The 15086-nt window shown below is 44.5% G+C and overlaps 1 protein-coding gene across 1 annotated transcript; it reads left to right on the forward strand.

The window, feature by feature from the left end:
• The first annotated feature begins 3438 nt into the window (after window positions 1-3438).
• Window positions 3439-14750, forward strand: OSTC (oligosaccharyltransferase complex non-catalytic subunit). Its single transcript, XM_049786965.1, has 4 exons — window positions 3439-3577; window positions 9776-9869; window positions 13104-13301; window positions 14202-14750. The coding sequence occupies exons 1-4, from the start codon at window positions 3439-3441 to the stop codon at window positions 14218-14220; spliced, it is 450 nt and encodes a 149-aa protein (XP_049642922.1). The 3' UTR covers window positions 14221-14750.
• Window positions 14751-15086: the final 336 nt, after the last annotated feature.

Here is a 15086-nt window from a genome sequence, read left to right on the forward strand (position 1 = left end):
TCCTCATCTGCAAACAGGAATCAATCACATCTAGTAGGCAGCTAAGGTAAGTTCACCTGGTCACTCTTGGACATGCTGCACTAAGCCTTATTCAGCTTCCCTCTTCTGTTTCTTCAGAATTGCTTCTTCAGAAGCTTCAGAAGCTCAGCTCTTCTCCAGGTTAAGTTTCAGTGGCATTGGTGCTACCTACATGCCTTTGCAAGGCCTGGCTCTGCTCTGTTCCCACCCTCCCTTCTCCCATGTTTTTGCAACATACCCCCATCCTACATCCTTAAACCTTTCTGCTACCACCTCCTGTGTCCAGAGTGTAGCCTGCTCAGAACAGTGATAATCAGGGGCCACCAAGGTCTCACCTGATGGAGCTGGGTGGTGCTGAAGTGGTGCTTAAGCGGGGGAGAGGGGGAGAGGGTCCTAGTATCCATCTCCTTAGTCCCTCACTATTCTTATTTTTATGTTCTCATTCACTTCTCCCTCTGTAACCTAGTTTCTGTTTGCTGAAACGAATAGATGAGTGCACCAGACAGAAGCAATGGTCATGATGTTGTGTCCTAGGTTTGTGCCATGTTAGGGCCAGACCCATACTCTGGTCATTCTAATACTGAGACTTAACCACATACAACCAGCTAGAAATGCGGCCAGCTGTTCCCAATGACCAACTGTCAGACCCAAGAACATTGGACAGCTTTGCTTCTCTGACTTGCTGGAACCTGCTCTGAGTCTTCTTTTTTGTTTTTGGAGGGCCATACCTGGTGGTGCTAAGGGGTTACTCTTGCTTTGTGCTCAGACATTACTTCTGGCAGGTTCAGGGGACCATATAGGATGCTCGGGATCGAAACTAGGACAGCCACATGCAAGACAAACACCTTCCCCACTATGTTATCACTCTGGTCCTCATAGCACCCTCTTAATCACATGGCTGGTTCCATCTTTAGCTTTCTTCCCTGTGTGTGTGCATGCAGCGGGTGGAAGGGGAGCAAATAGGCCACATCTGGCTGTGGACAGGGCTTACTTCTAAGTCTGCTCAGGGTTCATTCCTGGCTGTGCTCAGGGAACCATTTGTGGTGCCAAGATTAAACTGGGATGGGCTGTGTGCAAGGCAAGCACTTTAACCCTGTATTGTATTTCCAGGTTCTGATGACAGTGACACCAAGACCCCAACTGTGGCCCCACTCCCCAGCTCCAGGTGTCAGCGTCCCAGCCTCACCAAGCTCCAATCCTGGACTATGTTTCTAGAATCGTTCTCATAGACAGATGACAGGATCGTAGTCTCTTGCGTCTTATTTCAAGAACCAGGTCTGAATGGGAGGAAAGAAAGCACAGAGAGGCACAGAGGCAGTTTTCAGATGTGTGACTATGCTTCTGCTGACTCAAGCTTTCCTCTGAAGCATTGTTTGACTCCGGCAATTCCTAAATCTCCTTTCAGTTCCAGGAAATCGAGTTGGATTCCTTTTTGTTTTTGTTTTTGGGCCACACTGTGCAGCAATGAGGGCTTAATCCTGGCCCTATGCTCAGAAATTACTCCTGGCAGGCTCAGGGCAATGTGGAATGCTGGGGATTGAACCCAGGTCAACCACATGCAAATCAAACACCCTATCTGCTATGCTATTACTCTGGCCTCTGGGTTAGATTCTTAGTTGAAAACTTAGAATCTCAGATGGTCAAGCCCTTGGACGAAGGGCTGAAAAGATGGTCTATGGTTACCTTGTATTCCACCAATCCTGGTTCTATGTCTGGCATCATATACAGTATCTAAGCACCACTAGGAGTGATCTTTGAACAGGGGGCCAGGTTTATATCCTGAGCACTGCTAAATGTAACAACAAATCAAAAGAAAAAGCAGACATTAAACTTTCAGGGTAGAAACAATTCATAACTCTTTTTTTTTTTTTTTTTTGGTTTTTGGGCCACACCTGGCAGGCTCAGGGGTTACTCCTGGCTGTCTGCTCAGAAATAGCTCCTGGCAGGCACGGGGGACCATATGGGACACCGGGATTCGAACCAACCACCTTAGGTCCTGGACCACCTGCTTGCAAGGCAAACACCACTGTCCTATCTCTCCGGGCCCCTCATAACTCTTAAGTAAAAAGTCATGGTGCCAGAAACAAATAAATGTGGTTCAGTGGTAAACTGATGCCTTAACTGCCTTAACTGTATGAAACTGTGTGTTTGACCCTTGTACCACAAAGTTTTGAAAATGTAGTTTAGCAACACTTATCCACACATACACACACACACATGGATTTATAACTGTTCACTTTCAAATCTTACTACAAAAGGAAAAGACATATGCCAATTTTTTTTTTTGGTTTTTGGGTCACACCTGCTGACACTCAGAAATCGCCACTGGCAGGCTCAGGGGACCATATGGGATGCCGGGAATCGAACCACCCTCAATCCTGGGTCTGCCGCATGCAAGGCAAACCCCGTACTGTTGTGCTATCTCTCCGGTCCCAACATATGCCAAATCTTAAAGGACTATATAAAAAAGAGAAAAAAAAAGGATTGTGTCCACATTAAGTAAGAACCTGTTAGGCCTTCTTAACCAGCACTAAAGACTGCCCTTATTATATATTTTCTTCCACTTGGGTTGTAAATGCAAACCACTTAGAGACTGTCAATGTGTCCACCTAAAAGCCAGAATGTGTGTTGATATTTGGAAATTAAGGTTCAATTCATTCACTTAAAGGGGCCAGAGGAACAGTCCAGCGGATAAGGTTTAATCCCCGGCATCCCGTATAGTTCCTTTTATCATCATCAGGTGTAGAATGCCAACAAATTATCAATAACTATTAATTATTATTACCATATTATTGATTTTAATGACATATTATATCATAGATTATATCATATTCATTCTATTACAGCTCTATCAATTGTAGCTATTATTTTCCTTATCCATGCGACTGTATCAGAAAGCAAAAGCTCAGAAACCTAGACCTTGCTCAAGTTCCTGGGTGGCTGTTTTGCAGCCGCGTCTCAGACCAGGCGGAGCTGGACCAGAGGCCACCCGCCCCTCCCACTCATCGTCCGCCCGGCCCAGGCACCCAGCGCCGGCAAGCCTCCCGCGTCCGGCTTCAAACGCCTCCGCGTCACCGGTGGGCGGCGCCAGAGAGCAGCTCCCGCCGCCTCCTCTCCGGACAGGCCACGTCCGAGGCTCGCGGGTCCTGGAAGCTATATAAAACTTCGTTGTCTTCCTGCGGCGGTCTGTCTAACTCCCTCGATTTATGCCTACCAGCGTTAAACAGAACACGAGTTTAGCCCGCACCATCCACGGGCTACTCGTCCGCTTCTTTTGTTTCTTTCTAATTTCCCCACGTCAAAGCGCAGCGCTCCGAGCGTCCAGGACCTGCGGGTGGGCGGGGCGGCGGCCGGGCGGCGCATGCGCGTGGGCCGAGACGGCGGCGCGGCTTCCGGGAGTGGCGGCGTCCGGCCACGGCCATGGAGGCTCTGTACCGCGTCCCGTTCCTGGTGCTCGAGTGCCCCAACCTGAAGCTCAAGAAGCCGCCGTGGCTGCACATGCCGTCGGCCATGACGGTGTACGCGCTGGTGGTGGTGTCGTACTTCCTCATCACCGGGGGTGAGGCGGCTGCGGGGCGGGCCGGGCCGGGCGGGCCGCACGGGTGCCGCGAGTGGGGGCTGCGGCCGGACTCCCCGAGCGGAGGCGCTCCTGACATCGTCGCCCCCACCGGCCTTCCCCCCGAGCTGTCAGTCAGGCCCGGGGTCCCCCCCCCCACATCTTGATGATCTGGGATCGGAGACGGTGCTTGCTTAAAGTTGTGCAAAAGAGAAACCGCTCTCCGTGCAAACGCCCCAGACCGAAGACCCGCTTGCAGAAGGGCGTTGCTCTGCAGTGCTGAGTTGGCAGCGGGGCTGGCCCGGCCCTCGCCGCCTCTCCCGGGCCACCACCCTCGCCAAGCGCCCCCAAGTCCGCGCTCCTGCAGCTGCAGATTGGGGTGCGGGTGGGATCAGCCCCCTTTAAGTTGTCATTGGCACGGGCTGCTTATGGATAGCAATGGGGCAGACACGCAGGCAGCAACATTCATATATATTCATATTATACATATATATGTACATTACAAATATATATATATATATATATATATATATAATGATTGGCGCCACAGAATGAGTACTCAGTTGTACGCCTTGCCTCCAAACACAGAGCTAGGCTTCTTTGACATAGCCTTACTGCTTAGAGATTCCATTTTCCAGTCTTTCATTGGCATTAGCTTTTACTCAGCATGTGTTGAGCAAAAGCTGAATTTCAAAAACCTACAGTGCTCTTTTTTTTATAATATATAAAATATTTATTTAAGCACCATGATTACAAGCATGATTCTTGCTGGGTTTCAGTCACTAGCAGAACACCCCCCCCCCCTTCACCAGGGCAACATTCCCACCACCAACACCACCCTTCCCAACCCTTGCCTGTATTTGAGACAGGCATTCTGCTCCTCTCACTCATGAAGATGGTCATGATAGTTGTTGGTGAACTTATTTCCCAAAATGCACCGCTACTTTTTGTGATGAGCTTCATTTTGTGAGCCCGTCCTTCCGGCCTTCATCTCTGTTGTCTCTGGGGATTATTACGATAATGTCCTTAATTTTTCTTAAAACCCATAGATCAGTGAGACTATTTTGTGTCTATCGCTCTGACTTATTTCACTCAGCATACTAGATTCCATGTACATCCACATATAGGAAAACTTCATGACTTAATCTCCTGACGGCTGCATAATATTCCACTGTGTATATGAACTACTTTCTTTAGCCATTCATCTACTGAAGGGCACCTTGGTTGTTTCCAGAGTCTGGCTATGGTAAATAGTGCTTCAATGAATTTAGGTGTGAGGAAGGGATTTTTGTATTGTATTTTTGTGTTCCTACAGTATATCCTTACGAGTGGTATAGCTGCATCATATGGGAGCTCAATTTCCAGCTTTTTGGGGAATCTCCATATTGTCTTCCATAAGGGCTGTGCCTGACCCACCAGCAGTGACTAAGAGTTCCTTTCTCTCCACATCCTCACCAGCACAGATCATTCTTGGTCTTTGTGGTTTGTGCCTGTCTGTGGTGTGAGATGGTACCTCATTGTTGTATTTTTTTTGTTTGTTTTTTTTTTTGTTTTTTGGGCCACACCCGGCAGTGCTCAGGGGTTACTTCCTGGCTGTCTGCTCAGAAATAGCTCCTGGCAGGCACCAACCACCTTTGGTCCTGGATCAGCTGCTTGCAAGGCAAACACCGATGTGCTATCTCTCCGGGCCCTCATTGTTGTTTTGATTTGCATCACCCTGATAGTGATGTGGAGCATTTTTTCATGTATTTGTATTTCTTCTTTGAGGAAGTCTGTTCATTTCTTCTTCCCATTTTTTGATGAGGTACAGTGGTCTTTTAAAAGGAATCCACATCTTTCGGTTTTATTAGTGAGTCTGTAAACCTTAGCACCCTTCAGCTCAGACTATTCCAGAAGTCTCGTAGTAGTTTTTATTCTGGCGATCTCTCCCCATCTTGTTGGTAATGGGGAAATTGTCTGCTGATTGGAAAAAGTAGAGAACTTGCATTTTAGTAGCAAGCCTATGAGATAACTCCGGGAAAGAATCAGTTTGCCTTTGCAAAAGAGTCTTCAAAGAACTGTTAATGTACTTTTATAAGTAATATTTATGGCTAAGCACACTCAGCAAAGATGGACTGAGGGCCAGTATGATAAGTTAGGACTGAACACAGTATCCTGACAATAGTGAATAAAAAAAGGTGGAACATTCCCTGCCCTCTGAAAGCTTATAGTGTCATGGTTGGAACATTGATAAATACCACACTTTTAGTTAAATCAGAACGAAAAGTTAGGAGAGAATAATGGGAGGTGGAAATTACATTTACCCTTGCACATGCATCTTGGTTCCTTGGAAATGGCATGGAAACAAGAGTAGGAGAAAGGGAGGAAATGCACAGATGAAACCCGGAAAGGAATTAGAGTGATCTTTAAACCACTTAGATTACGCTAGGTTGGTGGCAGTGGAGCGGCAGGAAAACATAATGACAGTTATTGTGGAAGTGGAGTCAGTAGGTCTTGATTGATGCATGGCAATATGAGGAAAGATGGATGCATGGAGGAAGGCAGATTGTGAAGGCGTCTTACTGGAGTCTGTTTTGAGCATCTGACCAGGCCAAGTGTCGTTTTCTGAGGTGGAAGAAAGGAAGCTTTATTGGCCATGAAATGATAATAAACTTGAGATTACCTTAGAATATAAAATTGGGGCCAGAGACTATGGCCTTGAACTCAGCTGACTGGGGCTCAATCCTGGGCACTTCATATTGGTCGCCCAAGCCTTGCTTGGGAGTAAGTTCTGAGCACCACTATGTCCCAAAAACTAAAGAAAGGGGAAAAAAGGGGGGGAAATCCAGTTTTAATACTGTTTAAATTATATAGTAGGTATTAATCATACAGAGATGTCTCTGGATACAGATAACAGAATTCAGTACTGTGGAGATGTTATGAGAGATTATTTCTGTATCTTTTTTTTGGTGGGGGCCACACCTGGCAGCACTCAGGGGTTATTCCTGGCTCTGCACTCAGAAATCACTCCTGGCAGGCTCAGGGGACCATATGAGATGCCGGGGATCAAACCTGGGTTCATCCTGGGTTGGCAGCTTGCAAGGCAAACGCCCTACCGCTGTGCTATCACTCCGGCCCCTATTTCTGTATCTTTTTTAGTGGTACTTGTCATTTATTAAGTACATATTTAATTTTTAATTTTTTTTTTTTTTTTTGGTTTTGGGGCCACACCTGGTGGTGTTCAGGGATTACTCCTGGCTCTGCACTCAGAAGTTACTCCTGGCAGGCTTGGGGACCCTATGGGATGCCAGGAATTAAATCTAGGTGGGCCCCATGCATGGCAAACACCCTACCCACTGTGTATCACTCTGGCCCCTAGAGTACATTTTTTAATCTTAAATAATTTTTTAATTTTTTATTTTTAGTTATGAGAGCAAAGATGCAAAGAAAGAGAACAAGATAAAGTTACAGTGGAAAGACAATCACCCATAAACAGAATTCTCATAAGTTCCCTTGCTGATATCTTAACTTTGAACTTTCAGCCAAAGAACATTAAGAAAAATAAAACAGGGCCCGGAGAGATAGCACAGCGGTGTTTGCCTTGCAAGCAGCCGATCCAGGACCAAAGGTGGTTGGTTCAAATCCCGGTGTCCAATATGGTCCCCTGTGCCTGCCAGGAGCTATTTCTGAGCAGACAGCCAGGAGTAACCCCTGAGCACTGCAGGGTGTGGCCCAAAAACCAAAAAAAAAAAAAAAGAAAAAGAAAACAACCCATGTACAATTACTTTGTCCCACAAATCCCCAGATTGTAATACATAATATTTCTTTTCTTTTTTTTTTTTTTTTTTTGGTTTTTGGGCCACACCCGGCGGTGCTCAGGGGTTACTCCTGGCTGTCTGCTCAGAAATAGCTCCTGGCAGGCATGGGGGGGACCATATGGGACACGGGGATTCGAACCAATCACCTTTGGTCCTGGATCTGCTGCTTGCAAGGCAAATGCCGCTGTGCTATCTCTCCGGGCCCAATATACATAATATTTCTTAGCAGCACACAAAGCAATCTAAAGCCATAAAACTTATGTAACTCATTAAGCATTGAAGGCAAATTGCTTTTTTACATTTCCATGCACATGCATATTAATTTAAAGTTAACCTCAAAAGTTTAAGTGGGTTGTTTTTCTTAAGGATTAGAGTCAAAGGAGCACAGTTAAAATGGTGTTAGAGTGACATTATTGTTTGCATAGGCCCACCAAAATAATGAGGGACATGGAAAGGAAAAGCCTTGGCCTAAATACAAGGAGACCCTACCCCTGAAGTTTCCTGGCATAAGACCAACTCTAGGCTCCAGGCAAACTAGTTTGTCCAATCCAAGTCATTGTCTGTAGTGCCAATACACTTTTATTTTTCACATAGTCTCTTGCTGGTATCATGTTTCTATATTAAAGATCCTGGAATCTGCATGCAGTCAGGATGGTGTGGAGTGTCCTCTAGTTTCACCTCACAATTAAAGGGCAATGCAGAGAGTCCTGTCCTGTAAGCAGGTCGTTGTTGTTATAAAAAAAAAACCTTGAATGTTTCGTAGATAGCTTCCCTGGTTCAGGGGTGAATGTAGAATGCCCATTCTTCTGAGGCCTGTGCCAGGTCATTATATCAGTGTTCAGGGTGTAAGGTCCCATTGCACTACAAGATTTGTGTGTTCCGATCTCTATTAGATAAGATCTTATTTGTATGTATAGTATTTTCCCATTTTAATGTGCCTATGCAAACAAGGAACAATTCCACGTGGCATTATAGGTGCATATGGGGGCCGTAAGAACAAGTCCAACAATCCCCATGACATGGTTCAATCATAAGCATTAAACTGAGGGGCTCTTTCACCAAAATTCCTTATTGAACAGTTCACAAAGAGAAGAAAAGAAAAAGTGGGTAGAATCATCACAGTATAAGAGAATATTTAGTAAGAGTTATAGCTGTCAAAGAAAATACACATAAAATATTCAAAAGACATACGTGTCCATTTTATGTTGTTTGAAATAGTTGGGGGTTGTTAAATCCAATGCACGACTTTGGTCTGTGATTAGGACTGTGCAGTACTGAAGTTAAAGAGTAAATGTGGGGTACTGATGGTTGGGGGTGAGAGAGTTAACGAGTAAAAATGAGCTTTTGTAGGAGTGTGCGAAAGGGCAGAATACAGAATGGACATTCTGCATCACAAAACATAACTTAGGAATAGGGAATACTTTTGACATATACTCTGTGCTCCTGTGCAGTTTTGAAAATGTAGACTGGTAAGAAATTGCCAGTGACTACCTTAGTGCAACCGAGCAAATCTCAGCACACCTCAAGTTAGGACCCACCATTTCTGGCCGCCTGGGCTGGCACCCAGGGAAGGCCGGGAGGCTGGGGGCAGAAGAGGGGACGGCTGGGGTCCTATCAAGGCTCCCAGCACACCCAAGTTAGAAAGAAGGCCTTCCACATGGGGTCTCCCCAAACCCCATGCCGGCTAGAGCTAGCCTCCAGATCAAGAAAGGATTCGGTAGAGAACCAGAAGCCAGTATCTGCCCCTCCCCCCTCCGCCCTATGGTCTTCCCACCCTAGTGCTGGGGGAAGGGCGGGGAAAGCTTGGGACCCCTCCAGGACAGACCACCCGACACCCACCTTTTCTGGCCGTCTGGGCTGGCAACCCAGGGAAGGCCTGGAGGCCAGAAGCAGAAGGGATGGCTGGGAGAAGCTAGGGAGAAGGCCTTCGACATGGGGTCTCCCCAAACTCCATGCCAGCTAGAGCTAGCCTCCAGATCAAGAAAGGAGTAATCTTAAATCATTTTTTGGTGGGGCCGCACCTGGTGGCACTCAGGTTACTCCTGTCTCTGCATTCAGAAATCACTCCTGGCAGGCTCGGGGACCATCTGGGATGCCAGAGATCAAATCAGGGTTAGCTGTGTGCAAGGCAAGCTCCCTCTCCACTGTGGTATTGCTCTGGTTTCTGAATATATTTTTTTTTTTATGATTTTTATACCTCTTTTATAGATTTATTTCAGAAGTAATACATTGCATTACCTTTCTGAGAGCTTTTATGAAATTGAGTAGACCAGCTGGGCCTCCTTTGTTTTCATCAGAGCAGTCTTACTTAAATATTGATGTACCTTTAGGGCTAGAGGAAACCAGAGTCAGGTTTGAAGAAGTTAGGAACACCATCTAATCTGTGACCTCGCCTTTTGCATAGGAATAATATACGATGTCATTGTTGAACCCCCAAGCGTTGGCTCTATGACGGATGAGCATGGACATCAGAGACCAGTAGCTTTCTTGGCCTACAGGTAAGAGACACTCTTACTTGGAATAACTTGGTGGTGGGAAAGAAGGTTGCTGGGTCCTAACAACTTTTTTTTTTTTTTTGAAATCACGCAATGCTGTGTTTTAATTTTTAGTTATTTATTTTTCTTTTATTGAAACAATTGTGATCAACAGAATCCTTCATAGTTGAATTTGAGCTATACAATGAGTCAGGGCCCTTCCCACCACCAGTGGTCCCAAAGTGCATCCTCTACTATCTACCACCCTGTGTCCCCTGGCTTGCCAGTATAACAGGTCCCTCTAAGTTTAGATTGTTAAGTTTAGGTCCTTTGATCCTATTATCAGTGACGTTGGCTTGGATATTTAGTTCTTTCCTTATTTATTTCCCCACTAATGCATCTTGGACTTTTTTTGACCCTTTCTTCTTAGTTTTATAGAAAAATTTGGGAATATCTGGTAAAATAAAGTAATCTGTGTTCCAGGGTTCTATGAGAAAGGTGGGAGCCCCAATTTAAAAGATAAGAGATTGGGCCAGAGAGATAGCATGGAGGTAAGGCATTTGCTTTTCATGCTGTAGGTCATTGGTTCGAATCCCAGCATCATATGGTCCCCCTAGCCCACCAGGAACAATTTCTGAGCCAGGAGTAACCCTGAGTGCTGCCGGGTGTGACCCAAAAACCAAAACCAAAAAAAAAAGAAGATGTAAAAGATAAGAGATTAAAAAATTTTAATTAATAAAAAGAGGTGTGTGTGGGGCAGGTTTTTTTTGTTTGTTTGTTTGCATAGGTACAGCAAAATATGGGGGAAATAGAAAGGAAAAACCTTTGGCCTAAAAACAGGGAGCCCTGGGGCCGAAGAGATAGCATGGAGGTAAGGCGTTTGCCTTTCATGCAGAACGTTGGTGGTTCAAATCCCTGTATCCCATATGGTCCCCTGTGCCTGCCAAGGACGATTTATAAGCATAGAGCCAGAAGTAACCCCTGAGCACTGCCAGGTGTGACACAAAAACAAAAACAAAACAGGGAGCCCTTATGCTGAAGCATCCTAGCATCAGACCAACTACACGCTACAGGCATACTAAATTATCTAACCCCAAAGTCTTTCTCTGTGGTCCCAGATAGCCACATATTTTAAAATAAAGTGAAATATAGGGGATCCATCTGTATTTAGATAATAGCTGTTTTTAACATGTTAAGTTCAAAGATAACAGAAGTTGAACACTAGTATATTATTTATTTAAAAATAAATAAAATATTCTACCATGATGTATATGATCACCAAGTCAAATTATATACCAGGTTCCAGGGGCCAGATGGTATACCATCTAGGAGCCCTGAGTTCAATCCTCAGCACTGTGTGGTACCCCAGACATAACCAGGTAAAACCCATGAGTTCTGAGCAAAGATGAGCCCCTGAACCCAACTGGATGTAGTCAAAAAACAAAGAAAATACCTGGATTGAGAGTCTGTCTTGCATGTATGAGATTCAGGATTCAATTCTTGGCACCATGAGGTTTAAAAAGAAGAGAAGATTAAAAAAAAAGAAGAGGAGGAGGAGAAGAAAAACTGTCTGGTGCCATATAATAACACAATGGGTAGGTCGTTTGCCCTATACTCAGCTGACCTGGGTTTTATCCCCAACATTCCATATGGTCCCGAGTTTGCCAGGAGTACTTTCTGAGTGCAGAACCAGGAATAACCAACCCCTGAGCCCCAGCAAGTATGTCCCAAAAAACTAAAAACCAAAAAGAGAAAAGAAAAGAAATACCTGGGTTATAATCTTAAGAAGAATATCTGAGGGGCCAGAGAGATAGCATAGAGGTAGGGTGTTTGCCTTGCATGCAGAAGGACGGTGGTTTGAATCCCAACATCCCATATGACCCCCGAGCCTGCCAAGAGCGATATCTGAGCTCTACCAGGAGTAACCCCTGAGCGCTGCCGGGTGTGACCCAAAAACCAAAAACCAAAAACCAAAAAAAAAAAAAAAAAAAAAGGGGGTGTTTATTTGGATTTTGCATTGAAATGCCATTGTAGTGTGGTTTGGTTTACCTAAGTTATACTTGTCTTTTCCTTTGAAAGATGCCTATCAGTGGCCAGAGAAAAGTACAGGAGTTAAGGAGGTTGCCTTGTATGCAACACATCCTGGATGGGACCCTGGTTGGAACCTTGGCACCATGTAGGTTTATCTAAACTAGGGGTCCTCAAACTTTTTGAATGGGGCCATTTCAGTGTCCCTCGGACCATTGGAGGGCCAGTTATAGTTTAAAAATATATTATGAACAGTAGTGGTCCGTGAATCTATAGTTTGAGTTCCCCTGCCCGAGACAGAGGAGTCGTGAATCAGACAAGAAGGTGAGTCAGGGAGTGGGGCACACATCCCACACATGTACACTGCAGGCCTGGGACGAGTTGGCTTCTAAGCAGGACAGGCAGCAGCTGCAAAAACCCAGAGGGCCAGATAAATGTTCTCGGCAGGTCACATATTGCCCACAGGCTTTAGTTTGAGGACTCTGGCCTAAACACTACGAATGACTTTTTTTTTTTTTTTTTTTTTTTTGGTTTTTGGGTCACACCTGGCAGCAGGTTACTCCTGGCTCTTTGCTCAGAAATTGCCCCTGGCAGGCCGGGATTTGAACCACCGTCCTTCTTCATGAAAGGCAAATGCCTTACCTCCATGCTATCTCTCCAGCCCCTAAAAGTTATTTTAGGTACAGTGTTTAACATTAAAAATAGTAGACTTTTTAAAAGCTAATAATTAAAATTCAATTATTGGGGCTGAAGAAATAGTAAGTACATTGCAGGTAGGGCATTTGCCTTGCACATGGCTGACCCTTGTTCAATCCTGACCTAGAAGTTCTCCAAGGGTTTCCTGGTCTCTGCCCATTGTGACTGCCAAATAAAAACAAAATAGTAACAACAAGAAGGTACATAAGTATTGATTTTATAATGAATTGAGTTGAGCTTTTCATGTTTAAAAGAAATAAGGCCCACGAAATTTTTTTGTTTCGATGTTGTATCTCTAAACCTAGAAAAATACATGCTACATAACAGGCTGAAATCTTTTCTCTCGAATGAATAGATGAATGAACAAGTGAATGTTCAGATATACTAGTAAAGTAGTTTTAAGGGCGAGAGTAAGACATTAGCACATAATTGCTTTTAGTAGAAATAGAAATTTCAGTCTGAAGAAAAAGCTTATTAAAATATTTCTTCTGGACTTCTTCATTTACTGTCTTGCCGTGGCCTTTTCTTTTCCAGAGTCAATGGACAGTATATCATGGAAGGACTTGCATCCAGCTTCCTGTTTACCATGGGAGGTTTAGGGTTCATAATCCTGGACCGATCCAATGCACCAAACATTCCCAAGCTCAATAGGTTCCTGCTTCTGTTTATTGGGTTTGTCTGCGTCCTGTTAAGTTTCTTCATGGCGAGAGTCTTCATGAGAATGAAACTGCCGTAAGTTTATCAAGGACTTTGTGCAATCTGCAAACGACCTGATTTTGTATATTGCTAAAATAGCACCTTTCATGTTATCATCTAAACAGATGAAAACTCGGAGAACCAAAGAAGTTTAGGTTTCTAGCTGTCGTAAGGATCTCCCTAACTTTCCCCACTCAATCCTCATCCCTGACTGGGGATATCAGTTTGCTTGTGTTTCTTTGATTCATCAGTAATGTAGGATTCCAGAAGTCATAGTGTCGCTAGAAGAACCTATTAAGCTGGGGAAAAGATAGAAGAGTTAGAGCCTCCTCCAAAAGATGAGAAATTAATGATTGGAGAGATTGCTTAGGGGGCTGAGCAGTGGGAATGCTGGGGGTCGAGCCTGGGTCAGCTGCATGCAGGTAAGTACTATCACTATGACCCCTGAAACACTGAATGTGGATAGTTGTATAAGTTTTCTTCTATCTCCCCTCCTTAATTAATAGGTCACAAGATTGATTGTCAAAAATTAGGTTGGAACTTGATTAAGAACAAACTTAAGTGTTTCCTTCAAGGGAATTTTAGGGCTTATATGTTTAACTCAAAGATCTCTTCTGTTTGGTCAAGATTTGACTTTGGGGGCCGGAGCAGTGGCGCAAGGGGTAAGGTGTCTGCCTTGCACACGCTAACCTAGGATGGACAGTGGCTCAATTCACCAGCGTCCCACATAGTCCCCCAAGCCAGGAGCGATTTCTGAGCGCATAGCCAGGAGAAACCCCTGAGCATCATGGGTGTGGCCCCAAAACCAAAAAAAAAAAAAAGAAGAGAAAAAAAAAAGATTTGACTTTGATGTATCCTGAAATTTAGGATGGGGGTCACTTTAAAATATTGGTCTCTATTCACTCTTCACTTGTGTATATCATTTTATTTCTCCAGGGGCTACTTGATGGGTTAGCGTGCCTGTGAGAAGAAATCAGTGGATATTGGATTTGCTCCTGTGAATGAAGTTTTTAAAATGCTGTACCAACCTCCTAATACAAAGCGTGGAGAAGGATTTAAAAAAATAAAAGCATCTAGTGAGAACAGATGAGGTGTGTCCAACTTGGACCAGCATTGGTGGGACAAGCTTATCACAGCATTTTCTGCTGGACTCACAAACCCACCTGTTAAATGTATTTTCTTCTTCATTTTGCCTTCTTTAAAGAAAAATTACACTTTATGTGATGCAACGATACTATCGAATACAGTGATGATTATTTTTTAATCTTCATGTTTTTAACTTTTTTGGAAGATGACATTTCTGAGTTGGGAAAATGGATTCAAGCAAACAAGAAGTGAGAGCCCATAGCAGAGAAAGCTGGGCTGCCGATCAGCTTTGACCATGGTGCTTTGCCTTTCAACAGTACGTGGACAGCATATTACTGAGATGAGAGTGAAACTTTCTGAATAAGATTCCTGAAAGGAGCAGAAATAAATGATTTTTTTTAATGAAGGCCTTTGACATTTGTTTTTGTTTAATTGCTTAATGGCACTAATCTGGTTTGTCGTGCTCAGTTCCAGTTTGTGACTTTGGCCAGTGTTTGGTGCTCAGCTCTTGATGTGGTGTCGTGGGCTGGATGCCTCCTGAGGCAGCAGCTCTACACTGAACTCGAGCTGGGGCTACAGTTTTAATCCCTGTGATTGTTTTGGATGTTGCTTCCCTTTGGTTTTCCTTTGGAGCACATCTAAAAGGACCTCTGGGGGATTAGAACAAGAGCACATCATGGAGAGTGTTTGCCTTGCATGCTGTCACCTCAGGTTTGATCCCTAGCATTCCCTGTG

Source organism: Suncus etruscus, chromosome 14 (assembly GCF_024139225.1).
Source record: "Suncus etruscus isolate mSunEtr1 chromosome 14, mSunEtr1.pri.cur, whole genome shotgun sequence".
NCBI lineage: Eukaryota > Metazoa > Chordata > Mammalia > Eulipotyphla > Soricidae > Suncus > Suncus etruscus.